At 46.5% G+C, this 24014-nt stretch overlaps 1 protein-coding gene across 4 annotated transcripts in view; it reads right to left on the bottom strand.

Annotated features, from left to right (window-relative positions):
* Positions 1-1526: 1526 nt before the first annotated feature.
* LOC143768031 (oocyte zinc finger protein XlCOF8.4-like) overlaps positions 1527-24014 on the bottom strand; it is a 408467-nt gene continuing 385979 nt past the window's right edge. For all 4 annotated transcript variants that reach the window (XM_077256682.1, XM_077256684.1, XM_077256685.1 and 1 more), the window contains exon 7: positions 1527-3534. In XM_077256682.1, the coding sequence (XP_077112797.1) occupies positions 2615-3534 (920 nt within the window). In that variant the 3' untranslated portion in view covers positions 1527-2614. The remainder of the gene's footprint in view (positions 3535-24014) is intronic.

Raw genomic sequence — 24014 nt, 5'->3', positions numbered from 1 at the left:
AAGATAAAATGTCGGTATACATAGTTCCTTGATCATAAGTGCTTGACATAATTCTTTATATATAGTGCCCTATTAGCCCTATTCAAGATAACATTTACTGCAGATGTAAAAGATGACAGCGGGTTGTAAGTTAATTTTTTATAGCACGTTTTATTTTTCAATTGTCTGTAGGCTTCGGCTTCGTTCATGGAGGATGGCCAAATCACGATATTGCCCCCCCTTATCCGTGGGTTTAATCACAACCTCCTGGTCCTGGCGTCTTCGCCCGCCAGCCTTAAGTCCCTCGGGGCCACATCAGCTGATCACGGCGTCGGGGATCACGTGGGCTGGCGGCATGGCAACCTCCAATGGCCATGCGCGTCTCTCCACACAGGCTCCCGCTGTTCATTGAGTGCTCCCCTTATAAATACCTTCCCTCTTCTGGATGACACCACCCCGTGGCGAAGGCTGAAGCCGAAACGCGCGTCGGGGCTGGGCGCATCCAGGAGACGGTTTCCATATCACTTACAAGTAATTCCTATGCGGCTACATGTGGGATCAATGATTAATTAGAAGCAAATAATTGTTTGCACTTTATTCTCTGATTACTCACTAGTCTTTGCTGCCCAAGCCTTCAGTAACTGTGCACTTGCACCTTATGTTTACTGTGTATTCTTATGTACCATATTTTCCGGCGTATAAGACGACTTTTTAACCCCTGAAAATCTTCTTAAAAGTCGGGGGTCGTTTTGTACTCCGGGTGCAGGCCAATGTGTATATAGTATGTGAGGGAAAGTGGTCCCGATGACGAAGAGGGGGCATCTCACAGGAAATTGTGAGTGGAGTATTCCCCTATTACCTCATTGTAGCAGGGTGGGGTCTCTGTGTTGGGGAGCGAAAGTGGCTGCTCCTCTTTGTGCCGCGTTGGTGCTGTGCTGCGACGTATCTTCGTGCAACGTCGGGGCTCCTCCGGCATTTCCTCAAAGCCTGGAGGCACCGACAGCTCCATTGCTGCAATGCGGTGGCCTCCGGGAAAATGGCCGCTGGGGGCGGCGCATGCTCAGATTCAGATCTCGTCTCCCGAGATCTCGGGACAAGATCTGAATCTGAGCATGCGCCGCCCCCAGCGGCCATTTTCCCAGAGGCCACTGCATCGCAGCAATGGAGCTGCCGGTGCCTCCGGGATTTGAGGAATTGGGAAATGCCGGAGGAGCCCCAACTCTGCACGAAGATACGCTGCCCCACAGCACAGAGCCCTGACACTGCACGAAGAGGAGCCGCTGCCCCACAGCACAGAACCCACGCGGCTCAAAGAGGAGCAGCAGCCGCCGCCACTCCCCAGCAGAGACTCCACGCTGCTACAATGAGGTGATAGGGGGATACTCCACTCACACTTTCCTGTGAGATGCCCCCACTTCGTCATCGGGACCACTCCCCCCCCAAAAGGCACATTAGTCCCCGGCCCTATAAGACGACACATGGCATATAAGAAGACCCCCGACTTTTAAGAAGATTTTATATTTTAACTGGAAAAGTTGGGGGTCGTCTTATACGCCGTAAAATACAGTACGTTTTCTGCATCATTCCTGTATGTATTTATTTTTACTGTTTGTGGTATGTACTTATGTATTTATATCTTTAATCAACTTACTCTCATGGGTCACCACAGTATATTGTAAGAACACTCTTCCGCCTCCTGGTTTAGTGCTCCTCTTTTTGGTATTCCTTTCCCCCCACCTTATGGTGTACCACATCTTTAATAAATATCATTATTCAATACACAAAAAAATTTTGGGCATGAGATCGGTTCTTTTTTTTTTCCTTGCTTATAATTGCCGAGATGTCCGTCATTTTGTCCATGTTGGTATACATAGTGGTCATGATTGAGAAATTTTGTCTTGTTATATTTTTTGATTGATTTAGTTGCATGTTTACCTCACCTTGAGATTTGTGTTCAAAGTAGGGCAGTCCCTATAGGAGGAAAAACACAAGAATTATACTGTATTTTCACATACTATCTATTCCTGACACTGGAGCAGCTTATAAAGTATATAGTTTGAGGTCTGGGATCTGCCAATATGTGGCTGGTTTTCTGACTTTTTTTCTTTTAACATGATACATAATTTTAGTTTTTTTTTGTCTAGTCTCGCTTGAATATAGGTTAATATTAAATAGTCTTCTGATGAGTCGCCTTTGGTGAGGACGAGGAAACCCATAGAAATGAGAGGCTTGGAGAGTGAGTGTGTATATGTCACCTCACCCTATGTACTGAACTGTGGGGTACATGATTTTTCTACTAGTCACCTACTGACTAACCTTCAGGGGGTAAATAAGTGGTATAGTGTTTTACATTTGGAATGAATAAAGTTTAGTTTCATCCTTTGGTCAGCAAACATGATGAATGACAACAGACAAGAAGATTCAATTTTGGTTAAAACTATTCCAACATTATGAACGTAATAAAGGCTTCTCCCCCTATGTGACGTCTCTGATGTTTATTAACAGTTGATTTCCAAGTAAAATATTTCCCACATTAAGAAAATGAAAAAGGCTTCTCCTCTGCGTGACTGCTCTGATGTCTAACAAGAAGTGCTCTCCGGTTAAAACATTTCCCACATTCTGAACAGGAAAAAGGCTACTTCCCTGTGTGAGTTCTCCGGTGAGTAACAAGACTCCCTTTCTGGATAAAACATTTCCCACATTCTGAACAGGAAAAAGGTTTCTCCCCTGTGTGAGTTCTATGGTGATTGATAAGACTCCCTTTCTGGTTAAAACATTTCCCACATTCTGAACATGAAAAAGGCTTCTCCCCTGTGTGGGTTCTTTGATGGCTATCAAGATTTATTTTCCATTTAAAACATTTCCCACATACTGAACATGCATATGGCTTCTCTGCTGTGTGAGTTCTCTCATGTGAAACAAGATTTGAAATGTGAGTAAAACATTTCCCACATTCTGAACAGGAAAAAGGCTTCTCCTCCGTGTGAGTTCTATGGTGATGAACAAGACTCCCTTTGTGGTTAAAACATTTCCCACATTCTGAACAGGAAAAAGGCTTATCCTCCATGTGAGTTCTATGGTGATGAACAAGACTCCCTTTCTGGTTAAAACATTTCCCACATTCTGAACAGGAAAAAGGCTTCTCCTCCGTGTGAGTTCTATGGTGACTAACCAAATGTGATTTCTGGTTGAAACATTTCCCACATTCTGAACAGGAAAAAGGCTTCTCCCCTGTGTGAGATCTTTGGTGTGTAACAAAATTTGATTTCTTGTTATAACATTTCCCACATTCTGAACATGAAAATGACTTCTTTGCTTTAGGAGCAGTTTGTTTTTTAATTCCTCTTTTGTGACTTTTATTTTCCTTAGTAGTCAGTAATGAATCAGAAGATGAGACCTGTTTCATAGGATCAGATGACAGATCTTTGCTGTGAATGGATGATGATATATCTGGAGTAACAGCAATCACTTCAGTTGTATCTTGTAGGATCTCAAGATCATCAGATTTAAAAATTGAAGATGTCAGCTGTCCCTCTGATCTCCTGGTACAGTCATCTGTGAAGATGAAAAAAAAAAAAGAAAGTTTTTTTTTTATAAAATATCCTTGAGTTTTATATTTTTGAACATTTCTACTAACATTTATACATTTATAACCCTAAACTGTCCATAAAATAGGCAAGCTATGTAATGTAATTAATTATTTACCAAGACAATGACAGTTCACAGTCTAATGGAAAATCTTGTTGGATGAGCCAGTAGTGTGTGGTGTTCAACTGTTCGTTCATTCTGCCTCCGAAATATCGAATAAAAAGAAACCAACAATGTTATGTAGGAGAAAATAATGTCAATTCTCATCTCACAAAAAAGTCCCCACTCAGGTCCATCATCTGTCAATGGAAAAACAGAGGTTCCTACATTATTAGTGGCTCATAGGCTGTTGAAAAGCAACAGAGTTTCTATAAACCAATCCAGCAAAATCCGCTCTCACTTCTGAGTCTTGCAGTGTGCTCAAACAACATTTAGGATCCCTGTATTTAGCATTATAGTGAGAAGAATCCACTTAATTTGCGGTGTCTCTCTCCTGGAGCACAATCTGGGCACTATGTGCTGGGTAATAAAATGGCAAATGTGTAATTTTCACTCTCCAACATCCACTGCTCATCAGGACCCCCACGTACCTTATAATGAGGGTATTCTAGAACACAACACTTCCTGTGACCCCCGACCTCATCGAGACCTGATTGGTTCAGGTCCTGATGACGTCAGCATCACATCAGCCAATGAGACAAATCACTAGGAAAGTTTGTTATAGCAACGAACTTTCTGCCTAAAAAAAAATGCTGTTTCTCCTCAGATCTCCTGTCAGTGAGAGATTAGAGGAAAACACGGGTATTACATACCTGGTAATGTGTTTTTTCATGAGACATGACGGCACCACGAGAGAGGGGATCCACCCATCAAGAACAGGAAACCTTCAAGATAAAAGGGGCGGCTCCTCTCTCCACATCAGTTGTTTTACAGAGTACGAGAGGAACTCCGCTGGTTAGTGTACACATAAATAATACATCCTATACGGTTCTATTCACCGATACCCCAGGGAGTGTATAATACAAATAATGCTAATAATGCACCCAACTAATGACATGATGAAAAGGGTGGGAACATAAGGGTGCCGTCATGTCTCATGAAAAAACACATTACCAGGTATGTAATACCCGTGTTTTTCCATCATACATGACGGCACCACGAGAGAGTTACAGAGATTTGTATTCTCTTTTAGGGAGGGATCACTGCTTGTAACACTCTTCTCCCAAATGTGAGATCAGAGGTAGCAGATAGGTCTAGCCTATAATGTTTAAAAAATGTAGACGGAGAGGACCAAGTGGCCGCCTTACAGATTTGGTCGGTGGTAGTATCTGCTCTCTCCGCCCACGATGTCGCCATGGCCCTCGTGGAATGGGCTTTCAGACCCTGTGGAACAACCCTGCCTGCACTACTATACGCTAGAATAATGGCCTCTCTCACCCATCTAGCTATAGTTTGTTTTGAGGCTTTACGGCCCTTCCTTGACCCCTGGAACGAAACAAATAAAGCCCTCTGTTTCCTCCAGGATTTTGTCATCTCTAGATACTGTCGGATACATCTCCTGACATCTAGGCAATGGAGTCTCTCCTCTTTCTTGTTGCTGGGATTGGGACAGAAAGAGGGTAGGGTTATATCCTGAGCCCTATGGAATCTCGATACCACTTTGGGAATATACGCCGGATCTAATTTTAATACAACCCTATCGTCCATAATTTGTGTGTAAAGGGGGTCAGCTGACAACGTGTGTAAATCCCCAACCCTACGGGCCGATGTAAGTGCCACTAACAAAGCCGTTTTTAATGTTAGTACTTTATCTGAGGTTGTATTTAATGGCTCAAAGGGGCTTTCTGTCAGAGCTGTCAACACTAAATTTAGATCCCATGGTGGAGGAGTAGGGGATGGAACAGAGTCAGCTCTACTACAGGCTCGGACAAACCTCATCACCCACCTATTGCTTGCCAGGTCACAGTTGAATAAGGCTGCTAAGACTGAAATGTGTACTTTCAGGGTACCAACAGCTAACCCCAGATCTAAGCCCTTTTGTAGGAACTCCAGTATTGCCACTATTGGGACCTCCCCTTCCCGTATTGGCCCTGAGCTGGACAGGAATTTCTTCCATATTCTCCCATAGATCTTGGTCGTTACTGGTTTTCTGCTACTGACCAAGGTGGATATTAAACCAGCTGAGAACCCTTCTTTCTCTAGTAACGACCGTTCAAATGCCAGGCTGTCAAATGTAGCCCGGAATTCTGCGGGTGGTTGAAGGGACCCTGCGTTAGAAGGTCCTGGTCTTCCGGGAGAACCCACGGGTCCGTCACTGACAACAGTCTCAGCCAGTAAAACCATGGTCTTTTTGGCCAGAAGGGAGCTATTACAATTACCCTGGCCTTGTCCTCCCTGATCTTCTTCAGAACTGCTGGGATTAGACATATCGGTGGGAAGGCATACAGGAGTCCTGACGTCCATTCTATGCTGAAGGCGTCTACTGCCAACGGCCTGTCTGCTGGGTTCAGGGAGCAGAACTTTTGAACTTTTTTGTTGGCTTTCGAGGCAAAGAGGTCTACACTGGGTCTTCCCCACATGTGTACTATCCGTTGAAAAATGGACTCTTTTAGGGACCATTCCCCTTGCCTTAATTGGTTCCTGCTTAAAAAGTCTGCCTTTATTTGTCCACACCTCGAATATGCATGGCCGATAATGAAAAGAGATGCCTTACGGCTAGAGCCATGAGTCTTCTGGTTATGTGCATCAGTGACCGAGAACAGGTGCCCCCCTGGTGGTTCACGTATGCGACCGCTGTTCGGTTGTCCGATAGGACTCTCACATGATGCCCTGTCAAGTGTAGAAGTAATCTCTCTAGCGCCTTTTCTATTGCTAGGAGTTCCCACTCGTTTGAGGATAGATTTTTCTCCTTTTGAGCCCAGGCATCTTGGACCCATAGTGTTATCTGAGTGAGCTCCCCACCCCCATGGACTGGCGTCCGTTGTGATCACTTTGGAGGCTGTATATGTCCAGGGAACTCCTCTCGGAGATGACTATCTGTAACCACCATCTGAGTGATTGGAGTACAGAGAGTGGGAGAATGAGCTTCTGCTCTAGCTGCCCCTGAAGTTCCAGGTCGTTCTGCAGCACACACCACTGCAGTTCTCTTGCATGGAACTGGGCCCATTTTACTGCCGGTATGCAGGTGGTTAGGGACCCCAATACAGACATGGCTCTTCTTAAAGTCATCTCTGGCTTTGTTAATGTTGTCATAATCATTTGTTTGATTTTTTCCTCTTTTTCTTCTGGGAGGCGACACTCCTGTGCCACGGAGTCTACCGTTATCCCCAGGAAATTCTGGACCATAGCTGGCTCTAGCTTGGACTTCTTGAGATTTAGTTGCCATCCCAGTGTCTGAAGAGTGTCCATCACTATCCTGACCTGCTCCTGACAGTGAGAAAAGTTCTTCCCCACTATCAGGAAGTCGTCCAGGTAGGGTATTATCAGAGAGTGTCTTTTTCTCTGAGATGAGCTGTGACCTCTGCTATCAGCTTTGTGAATACCCGTGGGGCTGTTGCTATCCCAAAGGGCAGAGCCTTGTACTGAAAGTTACGCAACTGGGACCCCATCTGAACTGCCACTCTGAGAAACTGACGATCTTGTTGTCTGATTGGGACGTGATAATAAGTGTCCTTGAGGTCGAGGACGGACATGTAACCCTGGGGATATAGAAGTTTCACCGCTGATTTTATGGTTTCCATCTTGAATGATGGTATTCTAAGAAATTTGTTGAGGCCTTTTAAATTTATTATTGTCCTCCTAGAATTGTCTTTTTTTATGAGAAAAAGAGGGGAATAAAATCCTTCCCTCCTTTCCTCCATAGGAACTTCTTCCAAGATGTGCTTGTCTAGGAGTGATGTTACTCCCCCCTCCAGACTGTCTTGTTTCTCTTGGGAGGACTGTACCGGAGTCTGCATATATCTTTTTGGAGGCCAGTGGTGGAATTTTAGTTTTAGGCCTGATCCTACGATCTGTCGGATCCATACGCAGGATGAGATCCTCTCCCAGGCTGGAAGGAAGTGAGAGAGCCTCCCTCCCACCTGAGAAGGACAGTCACTGGGAGGGTTTTTTGGTGTCTCTGGGGGACTTGCCAAAATAGAAGCCCTTTCCTCCCCTGGGTCGCTTGTCCAGGTTGCTCCTGTCTCGGTCTCTATGCTGCTGCCTTCGGAATTTTTGGCCTCTCCGAAAGGGCTGAAATGGCTGTTTTGGAAAGTTTTTCTTTTTGTTACTGGCTTTCTCCAACACCTCTTCTAATGCCGGTCCAAACAGGAAGTTCCCCTCACAAGGCAACGAGCAAAGCTTCATCTTTGACTGTGTATCTCCTGGCCAGCATTTAAGCCATACGGCACGGCGTCCTGTGTTGGCTAAAGCTGCCGATTTTGCTGCCAGTCTAGCCGAGTCTGCTGATGCTTCAAGCTAGAATCACTGCCGCTGCACTCATGGTTGGTATTGCCTCTAGGATAGTCTCTCTGGGAACTTTTTGTTCTACCTGTTCCTCCAGGTTGTGTATCCAGATTTTTAAGGATCTGGCTACACAAGTGGCCACGATAGCTGGCCTTAGTGCTCCTGCCGAGGCTTCCCATGCTGTCTTCAGGGAACTATCCACCTTCCTATCCAGAGGTTCTTTTAGAGAACCTAGGTCCTCGAATGACAGGGAGGATTTCCTGGCAACTTTTGAGACTGCCACATCAATCTTTGGGGCTCTATCCTCAAATGGATACCTTCTCTTTAGGGAGGTGGTTATTTGGGACCTTTTTTCCGGTTTTTGCCATTCCCTTTTAATCAGTTCTTGTAGCTGTTCATTAATAGGGAATGACCTCCGTTTTTTTCTTTTGTAGACCACTGAACATAAGTTCTTGGGCTGTCTTTTTGGCCTTCTCGTCTACCAGCCCCATGGTAGAGCGAACAGCTTTTATAAGCTTTTCCGTAGCCTCTGCTGGAAATGCATCCTCCTCCTCTGAGCTACTATCTGAGCAGCGGGCTGTATCTGATTCCTCCTCTGACTCCGAGGAATCTCTTTGGGATGCTACTGAGGGGCTGGATCTGTCCCTAGATCTGGCATCTGTGTCAGCTGTCTGTAATGCTTTTACGGACCTAGAGACTTCGGACTGGATCAGAGATGTTAGGATGTCCGTAAAGGAGGGTGTTTCCTCTGCCACAGTCTTGTTGATACACTCCTGACACAGTCTTTTACCCCAAGATGTCTTTAAAGGCTTTTTACATAAGGGACATTCCTTATTTTTAGTTTTTGCCTTATACTTTTTGGGGACCTCCTATACTCCACCCCCCAATGTATGTAAGAAAAGAGGGGAGAGAGGAGATAAGAGAAAAGAACAGACATTAACGTGCTGGACTTTCTCGCAGTTCACTCACCACTCGGACGCTTTCAAAGTGCGGGTACCGGATCCGGAGGTTGTTTTTTTTCTGTGTCTCCCAATGAGACTAGGGACCCCTCCTTGGTATGCCGATCCGTCCGTACGCTGTCCGAGCGGCTTCTGCTGCTGCCATGGCGGATCTGGCTCTTTTCGCTTGAGCGGGACCGCCTCTCCTGCGCCTCTTGCTGTGGCATCAAATGTTCTGGTGAAAAGCTCTCCATTATACACACCACCACGCAACAAGAGTAGTCACCTTCAACCTGGCCTGGTTTAGTGACACAGGGCAGCACTTCTGGCTCGTTTAAATAGATTCACTTCCCTTTTTTTTTTTTTTTAAATGGATCACCTGGTTATTAGATCCACCATACACCTGGTTGATCCTGCCTCCGAGTGCTGCCGCCTGGTCCTGCGCGTGCACACGGCTATTATTCCCGGTGCATGCTCCTTCACTTCCGGGCGCGCACCCGGCCTTTACTCCCGGTGCGCGCCGAAGATTATGGCCCCCCTGCCCGCATTAAACGTTCCGTGTGCTGCCGCCGAGCGCACGCACGTACCTCCATTCCCGGATACCTGGTGCTGGCTGGAGGGAGGCTTCCGGGAGTGTCCACGCCACAGATGTCAGGCAGCGCAGTTTCTCTTCACTCACCACTCTCCGAACACCGCTCCAAACCGCTCTATGTAGCATCAGGTACCGTCAGGGATGAGGGAGGAAGGGGGAGACCTGCTTTTGAAACTCAACAGGGAGGGCCCCAACCTCCGAGGCGACTTACTAAGCCTGGGCACCGATGTGCCTTACGGGCTGCATGGCCACCTTTGGTCAACAGGGGGGGCACTGTAAGGTGACCCCCGTGGACAGCAGGATTTTTCAATCAACAGGGGGGGAAACGGCACCTGCGGCCCCCATGGATAATTTTCACCCGGGCGATCGCCTCACTCAGGGGGGGGCATGGTATACATAGCCCCCGAGGCGACTACCGGTACCTGGTGACAGGTGCAGCAGACCAGCGCCTGCCCAATTCCACCCGACCCAGGCATCCTCTTTTGTCTTCATCAGAAGTCTTCCATCTTGAGGGTTCCCCGTCAAGGACAGGAAACCAACTGATGTGGAGAGAGGAGCCGCCCCTTTTATCTTGAAAGTTTCCTGTCCTTGATGGGCTGATCCCCTCTCTCGTGGTGCCGCGTCATGTATGATGGAAAAAACAGTGTTACATGTGCTGCTGGCAACAGCTGTGTCAATCAGTGATCTTGTTATAAAGTAAAAAAAACCAAACAGATAAGGCAGGTTAGGGTTAGTGCTATAATTAGGGTTAGTGTTGGGGCTAAAGTTAGGGTTTATTCTAAAGTTAAAGTTACACTAAAGAATTAAGCTTTTCTCAATTGTCTCGCCAATAATTTAGTCAGGTCAGAATGTCACAGTTCACACCGTGCTGCCAACACTAGGTCACCAATCCCAGCGTATATGTCAGCGATCCCGGGGAGGGTGTCTTTATCGTCCCCACTACTCACACCAATTTGCCGGGGTTGTTTGGTTGCCCGCTGGTTTCTTCTGAAGGGGATTTATCTATATCCCTCTTCCCAGTTCGGAACCTGCAGCTCGCTGGCGCCCCCCCTTACCCTCAGGTCAGATTAGGTACTGCACCTAAGGTAATTGGTTGCCAGAAAGGCTGCCTGCTATGTACTGGCTATTGGGCTCACTGCAGCTAGGGCGATTTTACTACTCACACTCAGTCGGGAACAATAATTAACAACGACGCCGTCGCTAGAAAGCTTCCCAAACGCACAGAACTAAAGTATGCTGCCACCACCTCCGATTTTCACCAAAGGTTAACGGGTCCGGAGCCAACCCAAATCAGTAGTGTAATTCACCTCAGAGGACACACAGTTCGTTATAGAGCAGAGAGAGACAAGAGAGCAATTCTGTATTTTACTCCATAAAAAATTAGGCACTGTTTACAAAGTATTAAAAAGATATTATAAAGGAGACAATACATGCGTACATTACATATTACAAAATAAAATAGGATTAGCGGAAGAAAAACACACAGGTCATTCAGCTCATTTCAAATCAGCATGGCGGCCGTGTGCTCAGGAGATACATCCAGGTGCATTAGCAGAGCTTTGCTGAGCTGATATTAGTTCGCTTCCTGGACCAAGACTAAACCACTACTCAGTAGGCATAAAAGATATGCCCTCTGTCGTGACATCACTAAGTGGGTCGAGTAATGATATGCACTGGTTTTCCAGTTATTTACGTTTTTAGAGTCTTGAGACAAAGGCATTCCTTTTAGTGGGAGGGGCTGCTGCACCTTAGTCTCCCTTTACACTATATAGCAGGGGAGAGAGAGGGCTAGTGACTTACAGGATTGGTCGCCCGCAGTTTAAAAGCCACACCCTGCTCACACATTAATATCAAGTTGCCCAGTGCATCAGCCATAGGACTTTGTTTGTGGTATGTGCGAGTGCAGATGGGGGGGGGGGGGGGGGGGGGGTCGATGCTGCAGTGTGTGTCTAGGACCATGGTCACATGTGCAAAACTCCCTCAGACCATGGTATTTTACATTATCGTGACACAAAGTTTTCTATTAGCTTGCTAGAGCGTATTGTCCTACAAATTTATATGCGTCGCAATTCATCAGCCAGAATCTACGATCCTATTATGCTAGGTCACATTTATGGATACCAACTAATGCCCTAGAAATGAAAAAAATGTTTAGGACTTACATTCGCTATGGTGCTTGCTAAAAAAAACAAAAACGAGCAATCGGTCCTATTGGTCCAACCGCCCTGTTCAAGCCACCCCAATGTTTTCTGCCGTTCTTCCAAGGACCAGTTATGAAATGCTCATGAGATTTTGGCATTTTAACGAAAATAGTCAATGCCTGCCCAGATGCCCCAGAACATGACAGACTATTCAAAATCAGAACCATCATCGAAGACTAGACAGAAAAGTTCTTAAAGGGAACCTGTCACCCCCTGGGCCTATTAAAGGGAACCTGTCACCTGAATTTGGCAGGCCCTTTTTTTTGGTCCGATGGGTGGTGTTTTTGGGACTTTTATTCCCCCCTTCCTTTCCCGCTGGCCGCAATATTGTCTTGAAGTTGATTCACTTCCTCCGTAGAACACGCGTGCGCAAGGCAATCCCCGTCCATCCCCCCCTAAGTGCACCGGGCCCTGCCTCCTCTGTGTTTCCTCACGTCACTGGCGCATGCGCCGTGTGCACTGCCCTGGAACTCACATCAGCTGATGTACTGATATCGTGCCTGCATGTGTCGGAGGTCCGAGATCCCGCCCCACAGTGTGTTATGATTTATTCACAATGTGGGGCTGAGAATCTGGCGCTGTGCGCAGGTGCGACCTACTTACATCACTGGCACCGGTGACGGTACAAGACAGAGGAGGTGGCGCCCGGTGGGATGATGGACCGCTGCGAGGCGGCTGACTCAGGGGAAGAAAACGTACCCCCAGGACTCAATACAGATATGGCGCACAATTTATAAAAGTGAATATTTCAGCATTATTAGGGATCAAAAACATAAGAGCCACCTTCACAAAATGCAGCCTTAGTGCTGCAGAAGGTGGCTCTTTTACCTCCATAGGCCCTGGGGGGGGGGGGGGGTGACAGGTTCCCTTTAAAGCTTCACACCCCAACAGAAAACCTTTCTGTTGATGAGTCCCTTATAAAATTCAAAGGAAGACTGCACCTGTTCAAGCCACCCCAATGTTTTCTGCCATTTTCCTAGGACCCGTTATGAAACGCTCACGAGATTTTGGCATTTTTACGACAATAGTCAATGCCTGCCCAGAAATGCCCCAGAACATGACAGACTATTCAAAATCAGACCCATCATCGAAGACTTGACAGAAAGGTACTTAAAGCTCTACACCCCAACAGAAAACATTTCCATTGATGAGTCCCTTGTAATATTCAAAGGAAGACTGTACCTCAAGCAATTTATTCCTTCTAAGAGGGCAAGGTTTGGAATAAAGCTCTATAAAATGTGCGACAGTTCAACCGGATACACATCAGTTTTTCACATTTGAGGGGAAAGATAGTCAACTAAACCCACCAGGATGCCCTACTTATCTGGGGACATCTGGAAAAAATTGTTTGGGAGCTGATAACTCAATTTTTACAAAAAGGCTACGATCTGTATGTTGACAACTACTACAACAGCATACCCCCATTTGTAAGTCTGGTTGAACATAACATGGGGGCTTGTGGGACCATTCACAAAAACCGTCAGGGGTTTCCACAATCATTGGTCAATGAAATGTTCCGAAAGGGGCAGTCAGGGGCTTTACACAATGGAGAGATGCTTGCCCTTAAGTATAAGGATAAAAAAAGATATTGCAGACCAACAGGGATCCACTAATCCAAAACCTGTATCTGTCATTGACTACAACAAATATATTTGGGGTGTGGACCTTGCAGATCAACAGCCATACCAGGTATCAAGAAAATCATACACCTGCTATAAAAAGTTAGTCATTTATGTTTCAGGTGGCCATATATAATTCTTTTGTGTTATACAAAAAAGCCGGAAATGCAGATATTTTCCTTGATCATCACGAAAAGGGGATTGAAATTCTTGTTTTTGAAAATTTTGTCCCCACCAATCCTTTAGAATCTGAAGATGTCAGAAGACTCACTGAGACATTTTATTGCACTCATTCCAGCAACTGAAACATGAAAGAACCCCCAGAGAAGATGTCGTGTATGTTCCAAGAGAGGAATGAGGCATGATACCCGCTATTATTGCCCATCATTGCCGGCCTTATGCCTCCATGACTGATTTAAAATCTTCCACACAGAACCACGTTTTTAGACTGTTTTGACATTCAGGCATTTGGTTTATTTAGTGACAGACATCTGAGTAGAGCTGGCTTAATTTCCGGGGGTAGGTGGGGGGATGTCTCCAGAGACACAAGCTGGGCACAATATATTGGGCACTACAATGACATTTTTGCTCTAAAACTTCCACTACATGTTTCTGGAAATCATCCGTGTAGTGAAAATGGTCACTATATCCATAGATGAATTCCCAGAGGGGTGTCATTTCCAAAACGGGGTCAATTCAGGGGGAATTCATCTATGGGTGTAGTGACCATTTACCTATCTACCTACTTTCCAATGTAAATTCTGGGGTTAAACAACATTTTAGTGGTTAAAATGTAATTTTTTTTTTCACTGGTATAATTTTCTATGGAGCAGATGTGGTATCAGTATGCTCACTGCACTACTAGAAGAATTCATTCAGGGAAGTATTTTGTAAAATGCAGTCACTTTTGGGGGCTTATGCTGTTCTGGCACATCAGAGGCTCTGACAACGTGATATGTAACCCACAAACAATTCCAGCTAAATCTGCTCTCCAGTATGGCTCTCCTTTCCTTCTGAGCTATGCCATGCACCCAAACAGTGGTTTACCCCAACATATGGGATTTCGGCATACTCAGGACAAATTGCACAACAACTTTTGGGGTCCAATTTCTCCTGTTACCCTTTGGAAAAAAACGAGAGCAAAAAAAATAATTTTTTGTGGAAAAAATATGCTCTTTTATTTTCACGGCTCTACATAATTACCTTCTGTGAAGCACTTGGAGGTTCAAAGGGCCTACCAGACATGTAGATAAGATCCTTGGGGGGGGGGGGTGTCTAGTTTCCAAAATGGTGTCACTTGTTGGGGGTTTCCACTGTTTAGGCACGTCAGGAGGTCTCAAGACGCGACATAGCAATCGCTAATTACTCCAACATATTTTACATTCAAAAAGTCAAATGGCGCTCCTTCCCTTCTGAGCCCTGCCTTTCACCCAAACAGTAGATTTCTCCCACATGCTCAGGAGAAATTGCAAACCAAAATGTATAGCCCATTTTCTCCTGTTACCCTTGTGAAAGTCAAAAAAATTAGGTCTAAAGGAAATTTTTTGTGAAAGAAAAGTAAATGTTTATTTTTTCCTTCAACATTCCATTCATTCATGTGAAGAATCTGAAGGGTTAATAATCTTCTCGAATGTGGTTTTGCGCACCTTGAGGGATGCAGTTTTAAAATATTGTCACTTTTGGGTATTTTCTGTCATTGGCCCCCCAAAGTCACTTCAAATGTTATGTGGTCCTTAACCCTTTAACCCCCAAGGGTGGTTTTGCATGTTAATGACCAGCCCAATTTTTACAATTCTGACCACTGTACCTTTATGACGTTATAACTCTGGAATGCTTTCATGGATTCCGGTGATTCTGACATTGTTTTCACATGACATATTGTACTTCATGTTAGTGGTAAAATTTCCTCGATATTACTTGCGTTTATTTGTGAAAGAAGAGGGATTTTTGGTACTCACTGTAAAATCTCTTTCTTGGAGCCTTCATTGGGGGACACAGGTAACCATGGGTGTATGCTGCTGTCGTTAGGAGGCTGACACTATGCAAAAAAGGAAAATAGCTCCTCCTCCGCAGTATACACCCACCGACAGGCACAAAGTACCTCAGTTAGTGTTAGAGCAGGAGAAGCAACCAAAAAACTCAACATATGTACCAATCCAACAACGAATGCATATAAACCAAATAATGGTACGACACATGTACCAATCCAACAATGAAGGCACATAGACCAAATAATGGTACAAACAGTTAGGGAAGGTGCTGTGTCCCCCAATAAAGGCTCCAAGAAAGATTTTATGGTGAGTACCAAAAATCCCTCTTTCTTTATCGCTTCATTGGGGACACATGTAACCATGGGATGTCCCAAAGCAGTCCCTAGGATGGGAAAGATGGGGAAGATTCAAGGAATAAACGGACTCAGGTCAGCTGGTGCAAAACCGCCGCATACCGCACCTTCCTTCCCAGGCCTGCATCAGACGAGGCATGGGTATGAACCCCGTAAAAACTCGCAAATGAGTGCAAAGATGACCAGGTTGCGGACTTACAATCTGTAAAGTCAAATCTTGGTAACGAACAGCCCAGGAGGCCCCCACCGCAGAGCGGAGTGAGCCTTCATTCCCGGAAGAGCCTTCACCTCCGGAAGAGGCCGTTTCTCCTGAATGCCTCCACGGCAATAGTGAACTTAGAAGCTAGCAGCCCATTAAGAAAACCCTCATAGATGACGAACAGGGCATCAGATTGATGAAAGGGAGCAGTCCTTGAAAGGTAGACTCGGATAGCTGTGACGGGATCCAGATGTAGAGGGACTTCTCCAGGAGATGGACCGGAGAGACACAGAAGGAAGACAATGTCTTCGTTAATGAGCAATAACAAGACCACCTTGGGTAGAAAGGAAGGAACAGGCCTGAGAACTACCTTGTCCTGATATAGAATCAGGAGCGGGGAACGGCAGGACACTCTCCTGAAGAACGAGAAGCCAGACTTCGTTGGAAAAGAATTGACAGAAACAATAGAGCCAAGTCAAGACCCGCTTGTAGAAAACCAAAAATGGAAGGAAGAGAAAAAAAGGGCATAGGGACCAAACCCATGTCCCCACTCCACCAGAAGAAGGCCTTTCAGTATTTGTAGTACATATGCAAGGATGCTGGTTTCCTGGCCCTAATAATGGTCTGAATAACCAGATGGGAAAAAACCAGCCTCCCTCAGGATAATGGTCTCAACGGCCATGCTGTTAAACTCCGAGACTATAAACTCTGGTGGAAGAGGAAACCTTGAAGAGAGAGAATCTGGATGGCCTGGAAGCTTCCAAGGGGCATCCATGAACATGTTCACCGGGCCCTTCTTGGCCAGTCCGGAGCCATCAGGATTATAGGGATCCCTTCTTCCTTTATCCTTTTCACAACGCTCGGACAAGGGGAGAGACGGAAAAAGATAAGGCAGTTGGAATTGTGACCACGATATTACTAGAGCATCTCAAGAGGTGGCTAGCAGATCCCGGGACCTGCCTACGAACCAAGGAACCTCGTGATTTATCTGAGACGTCATGAGGACGACATCCGAGGAGCCCCATTTCTCTAGATGAAGATGGCGGGGCTGAGCAATCACCCGCCCGAAGCGAGACCATGATGGCTCAGAAAATCAGCTGCCCAACTCTCTACCCTCGAAACGTGCACGGCTGACATGGCGGAAATGTGACTTTCTGCCCATTGCAGAATCCTTGTTACCTCTATCATAAGTTGTTTATGTAAGCCTCGGCCGTGTATGCAGACTGGCTGTATGCAGACTGGCTGGCTTGGAAAGAGAATGCCAGTGGCGAAGAGCAAAGAAAAAATTGCCCTGATCTCCAGGAGATTGACAGGGAAAGAGACCTCTTAGGCGTTCCAGTGGTCCTGCGCTGTGTGACGGAGAAAAAAGCGGCTCCCCAAATGAGGAGACTGGCGTAGGTGGTGATGACCAGCCACCAGAGAGGAAGGAAGGCCTTCCTTCATAGGACTGATGCCGACAGCATCACCAGATGAGGGACTGCCTCACCCTGAGAGGTAGAAGCACGGGATCCTCCAGGGAGATGACCAGATGGCAAGCTGAAGAGGACGAGCATGGAACTGGGCAAAAGAAACAGCTTCCATGACGACAATCCCTTTCCCCTAGAACTCTCATGCAGGACCGTAGGAGAGAAGCTGGACGCTTTAGAGTACGGATTCCCAGGCAGAGGGATGAAAATCCTCTCCTTTGTAAAGAAAACACGGGCTTGGGTCATGTCGAACCTTATACCTAGAAACACCAGATGCTGAGAAAAGGTGAGGGAGAACTTCTGTCTGTTATAATCTAGTTGAGATGCACCAGAGTATCCAGAGTAAGCTGAAGACTCTGGTTGCAGTCCCGGCGGAAAGGCTCCTGATCAGAAGATCATCCAAGTACGGAAATATGAAAAAACCCCTGGAGAGAAGGATGTCCATGACCGCTGCCATGACGTGACTAGTCTGGGAGCAGAGGCAAGTCGAAAGAAAGGGCCATGAACTGATAAAGACCTTCCTGGATCGCACAACATAGGAACCTCTGATGCTAAACACGAACAGGAATGTGAAGAATTCTCCCGAGTCAATGGAAGTGATAACCGAACGTAGGGACTCTGTCCTGAAAAGACAGAACCAAACGTGACAGGTAAACCGCTCGAGGTCCAAAAATGGAGGGCGCGGTCCGTCTTCCTTCGTGACTATGAAAAGAATAGAGTAGAACCCCGAAAACCGTATGTTTCTGGGGACGGGTACGATCCCTCCTGTGCGTGGTAGGGAAAGGACGGCCTGAAGAACTCCTGGGGCTTGCGACGTAAGTCTTGGCGGGCGAAACAGAAGGAAACTTCTTTTTGGGGGAGAAGAAAACTCGGCTTTGTAGCTGGCAGTCGCCATCTCTCTCGAGATTGAAACAACCTTTTCCTATTAAAAAGGACATTTAGACTTGGACTGGGAAAGCGGGGTGCTTTTCCCACCGTTGGCATCCGAAATTATTTGATCCAGGTTGGATCCAAAAGGTCTAGAGCCTTGTAGTGCATAGCAACAATGTTGCTGGTAGCCGTGGCGGGACAACCAGCCGCATGAAAAGGGAGGGGTCACGAGATATTTGCCGGCATGGGCAATCTGATATGCCAGATCTGGCATCCCATCCGGAGAAGCTGCCGCTAGAATACCCCGAGTAATCATTCTTGCCCCGGCAGACATGGATTTTGACACCCAGGTGTAGGCAAGTATGGGACAGAGAGGCGCCAGCTGCTTCAAAGGCGGACTTAGAAAATGATTCAATCCATCTGTAGAATCCTTAAGTGATGCACTGATCGGTAGAGACAAGGCTATCTTGGAAGACAGGCGAGAAGCCAGCGGATCCACATTAGGGATTCTGCCCATTTATAAAGAAGGTCTGGGCTAAAGGAGTAGAGGATGTGTAGCCTCTTCCTACCTGGGAAGAGCTTTTCAGGGTGTTCCTAGTGTTTAGAAATAATCATGACAACTTCCCTGAGATTAGGGAAAACTCTGGGAAGGACATTTTACCCCCTAGAAAGCAACGGAGTGCTCCTAAGCAGGTGCCTCGTCCTTCCTTAGGTTCAGAATTTTGGTAATTTGCTAAGATGAGGCTATTGAGCATATCTTGCATCTTTCAGGTCTGGTCCTTATCGGACCCAGACTCAGACTGGGAATCCATTTCAGACCCCAAAAACCGCTCGGAGGAGGGGGCATGGGATGAGGAATGCATCCAGGAGAAAGAAGAGGAACCCGCAGCTTCCTTTGTTTTGTACCCGATTTGTCCCTGTGAAGGTCACGGACAGGTGCATGCGAATCACCGTGAGAGGTGTTCGGAGCACTGGTGGCAGAAAACAAACGTGGAGGTTGCTTCAGGACCTGGACCAGGGACTGTGAGACTTTAGTCAGATCTGAGACCGACTGTGATATGGCAACAGCCCACTCCGAAGGGAGGGAAATGCTCTCATCCCAGGCATTATAGGGTTTCTCTGAATGCCACTTTTCTTTTACAGATGGCACAGGCGTCACAGATTATAGGGACAGGAATGGGCCTCCCTGAGATTGGAGTGATAGACAAGGGCTACAGCTGGGGAGAGCTAAGCCCTTGTGAAGAGAGAAATTAACCAGTCTGGGCTGGTCCTACCTGATAACAGAGACGGCGCTGTCACTGCTCAGGCTGCAGTGTCCCCCAGATCCAGTGCAGGTTAGTGATGGACGCCTGTTGTGCTCTGGGGAACCGGAAGACGATGTGACTGCACGATTCTTCATACGCTTTCGAATCTTCACACACTTTGCAGGCAGAGATACAATATGTCCCCCCTGCGGGGGGCACATTTCAGGAGAGAGGGGTAGAGAAAACACACTCTTATTAGGCCAGGAGACAGGGCCTCAGCGTACAGCGTCCCCTAATTAGCCGAGAGGCCAGCAAGGAGGCGTGACTAAGCGGATGGCAATCGCTTATTGGCCGGGGTAAGCAGGCGTGGCTACACAGAGTCCGGGAGAAGGCCCAAAGCGGGGGGGGCTAAATTAACAGAGGACATGCCATTTTGCGAAGCCTCGGCACCCGCCATGACAGGACCGGAAAAGGGCATTAGCTAAGGTCCTATTGCAGTATGAAAATTAGCCACGTCTGATAGTATCAGGGAGTAGGGGTCCTCCTATTGGTTGTGCCGCCGGAGTTGTGCACCCGGGAAGGAAGAGGAGGCCCCTTGATAGGGAAAAAAGCACGCGATAATTACGCGCGCTTAATGCCCCCCGCATTAAGCGCGCGTAATTATCGCGTGCTTTTTTAATGAAGCACTAGCATGAAGAAAAAGATGGCCGCTGTTGTTCTGAGAAGCCATATTCTGTGAGCAGTTCTGTCACGGCTAAACAGTGAGTCAAGCGGGTAGCTGCCGGGGACAGAGAAAGGGACATACCTGTAAAAGGTGAGTCCCAAATCCCTCTTCACTGACGAGGATCACATCAGGAGCCCTCAGGGTGGGTGATGGTCACTGGAAACCGGGATCCTCCTTCCCACACCGTGTCCGGACGGTGCAGAAGACGGCATCAACTCATTACAAGAAGGGGGGAGGCCACCACTGGTGACCACCGTCTTCCTCTCTGCCCTCTCAGAGGAGAGGGGTGAGGAGGGGAAAAGGCAAGGACTGGCCACCAATAATCACCCTGAAACACCAGTAAAGGTGACAGGGGATAAAGCCCTGCCTGTGGGTCCGAGAGTGGGTGATGTGGGTGACACCACACTGCTCTCTCGGTCGCATAAGTGTGGGAAAGCAGGGTGAGACATTACACCGTTACCCTGAAGCTGAAGAACTTGAAAGACAAAGGAAAAAGACTAATAAAACACAACAGGTGACCTGAAAAGGAAAAGACGGATCTGGGATCAGATCTAGGTCTGCCTGCTACAGACACTAAGCTTAAAGGGAACCTGTCACCCCCAAAAATCGATGGTGAGGTAAGCTCACCGGCATCAGGGGCTTATCTACAGCATTCTGTAATGCTGTAGATAAGCCCCCGATGTTACCTGAAAGAGGAAAAAAAGACGTTATAATATACTCACCTGGGCGGTCCCGCTGCTGGTCCGCGGTCAAATGTGTGTCTCAGGTCCGCCCGGCGCCTCCCATCTTCATTCCATGACGTCCTCTTCTGGTCTCCGCGCTGCGACTTCGGCGAAGGCGTACTTTGTCTGCCCTGTTGAGGGCAGAGCAAAGTACTACAGTGCGCAGGCGTCGGGCCTCTCTGACCTTACCGGCGCCTGCGCACTGCAGTACTTTGCTCTGCCCTCAACAGGGCAGACAAAGTACGCCTGCGCCGGAGTAGCGGCGCGAAGACCAGAAGAGGACGTCATGGAATGAAGATGGGAGGCGCCGGAGCGGACCTGAGACACCCATCGGAGCGGGACCGCCCCTGGGTGAGTATAATCTAACGTCTTTTTCTTCTCTTTCAGGTAACATCGGCGGCTTATCTACAGTATTACAGAATGCTGTAGATAAGCCCCTGATGCCGGTGAGCTTACCTCACCATCGATTTTGGGGGTGACAGGTTCGCTTTAAACTGAGGTACTTTGTGCCTGTCGTTGGGTGTATACTGCGGAGAAGGAGCTATTTTCCTTTTTTGCATAGTGTCAGCCTCCTAGCGACAGCAGCATACATCCATGGTTACCCGAGTCCCCTAATGAAGCGATAAAGGAAATTTGGAAACTTTGAATTTTCATGCCCTTAAATCACACAGATATGCCACACAAAAAACATAATACGTAACATTTCCCACATGTCTACTTTAAATCAGCACAATTTTGGAACCAAAATTTTATATTTTGGTAGGGAGTTATGAGGGTTAAAAGTTGACCAGCAATTTCTCATTTTCACAACACCATTTTTTTTTAGGGACCTCATCACATTTGAAGTCAGTTTCAGGGGTCAATATGATAGAAAATACCCCAAAATGACACCATTCTAAAAACTGCACCCCTCAAGGTGCTCAAAACCACATTCAAGAAGTTTATTAACCCTTCAGGTGCTTCACAAGAATTTTTGGAATGTTAAAAAAAAATAAATGAACATTTAACCTTTTTTTCCACAGAAAAATTACTTCAGATCCAATTTGTTCTATTTTACCAAGGGTCAGGGTATGTGACGCTGCGGATTCGCAGCAGTTTTCCATGGGTTTACAGTACCATGTAAACCTATGGAAAAATCAAAAATGCTGTGCCCATGCTGCAGAAAAAACCACGCGGAAATGCTGCGTTGTTTATTCCGCAGCATGTCAATTCTTTGTGCGGATTTCGCAGCGTTGTGAAATCTGCATAAAAACCGCAGGTAATCCGTGGTAAATCCGCAGGTAATTTGCAGTGCTTTTTACTTGCGGATTTTCAAAAAAAAGGTGCGGAAAAATCTGCAGAACATTCTTCTACGTGTGTTTACGTTTATATGAGAAAATCGGTGGAGATACATAGACGATGTCTTCCTCATTTGAACTGGAACAGAAAATTCACTACTGGAATTTCATGATTACCAGAATATGATTGATGAAACAATTAAGTTTACCCCTGTGCATTCAAACACAAATATACAATTTTTGGATGTTAATGTAAAAATTGAGTGTGATAAACTCACTACTCAATTGTATACAAAGGCCACTGATAAAAATGATTTGTTACTTTTCAACAGTCAACACCCGAGAAAAACAAGAGTCTATTCCATATAGTCAACTAATGCGAATTAAAAGAATTTAAAGTAAAGAAGACTCATTGGAAAAATTTATGGAAGTGACTCTTAAAAAATTCTCTGATACAGGATATCCAAAGAGTTTATTACAAACTCAAAAAAATAAGGTTGATACACTTTTAAGAAAAGATTTACTTCAAAAAAAGTCAAATACAAAGGAACTTACCGTATTTTCCCGACTACAAGACGCACTTTTTCCCCCCCAAAAAGGGGGGAAAATGGGGGGTGCGACTTACAGTTGGAATACAGGCTTACCGGCAGTGGTGTGGCTGCGGCAGAGGTGCAGGGATGAGGAGGCGGTATGGCGTGAGCGGGGTCCCTTCCACGGGTGAGGTGACGCAGCAGCCCGGTAAGCAGAAGAGCGCACGCACGGCCTCAGGAAGATGGCCGCCGCCACCGATAAACCGGTAATTAACCCAGCTCTGCTGCTCACATTGGAATGGATACCGGGCAGCTGCGTCACCTCACCTGTGGAAGGGACCCTGCTCACGCCATACCGCTCATTATCCCCGCACCTCTGCCATCGCCACACCACTGCTGCATCCCCCCCATGGACACCACGCTGTGGCGTCGCCCACCTAAGCAGGAAGGGACCCTGCTCAGGTGCACGCCGTACTGCATCACCCCACCTCTGCCGACACCATGCCTGCTCTGACCCTGCTCTGCCACCGCCAGCCCTCAGGTAAGCTACTGTAAATTCAGACAATGAGACGGACCCCCATCTTATAAAAAATCTTTTTTTCTGCAATTTTCACCCCAAATTTGGGGTGAGTCTTATGGTCCAGTGTGTCTTATAGTCCGAAAAATGCGGTAATCGTATTCCTTTTGTAACTTCTTTCTGTGAGGAAAGTGGAAAAACTGCTGACATTGTGTGCAAACACTGGGGAATGTTACATAAATGTCTACCACAGGTGAAAGAATTTTCTAACCCACCGATTTTCTCATATAAACATAATCGCACCATGGCTTCTACTTTGGTGAAGTCGGACATCGGTTCTTTCAAAAAACATGGTCAAACTACGCTAACTGACCAAGATAGAAGAGGATGTTTTCCATGTTTATCTTGCATTAATTGCAATTTGATGCTTAAGGGCTCTAGTTTCACTCACCCTATAACTAATGAGGAATTTAAGATACAACATTTCTTGACGTGCGATTCAGAATTTGTTGTTCATTTGTTGCAGTGCCCTTGTTCCTTATGGTATGTCGGTGAAACTACATGTGATTTTAAAACAAGAATTAACCAACACCGACATACCATAAGGAAAAAACGTATGGACCTGCCGGTCTCCAAACATTTTGCGGAAAAATCACATACTGAGAAACAGTTACTTTTCTGCATTATAGATATGATACCTATTCAAAGAAAAGGGGGGGGGGGGGGATCGTGTACGGCTACTTAAAAGGAGGGAATTGGAA

The sequence above is a fragment of the Ranitomeya variabilis genome, chromosome 4 (genome assembly GCF_051348905.1).
Source record: "Ranitomeya variabilis isolate aRanVar5 chromosome 4, aRanVar5.hap1, whole genome shotgun sequence".
Lineage (NCBI taxonomy): Eukaryota > Metazoa > Chordata > Amphibia > Anura > Dendrobatidae > Ranitomeya > Ranitomeya variabilis.
The sequence above is the reverse complement of the archived record's forward strand: the minus strand, read 5'-3'. Positions and strand labels throughout refer to the sequence as shown.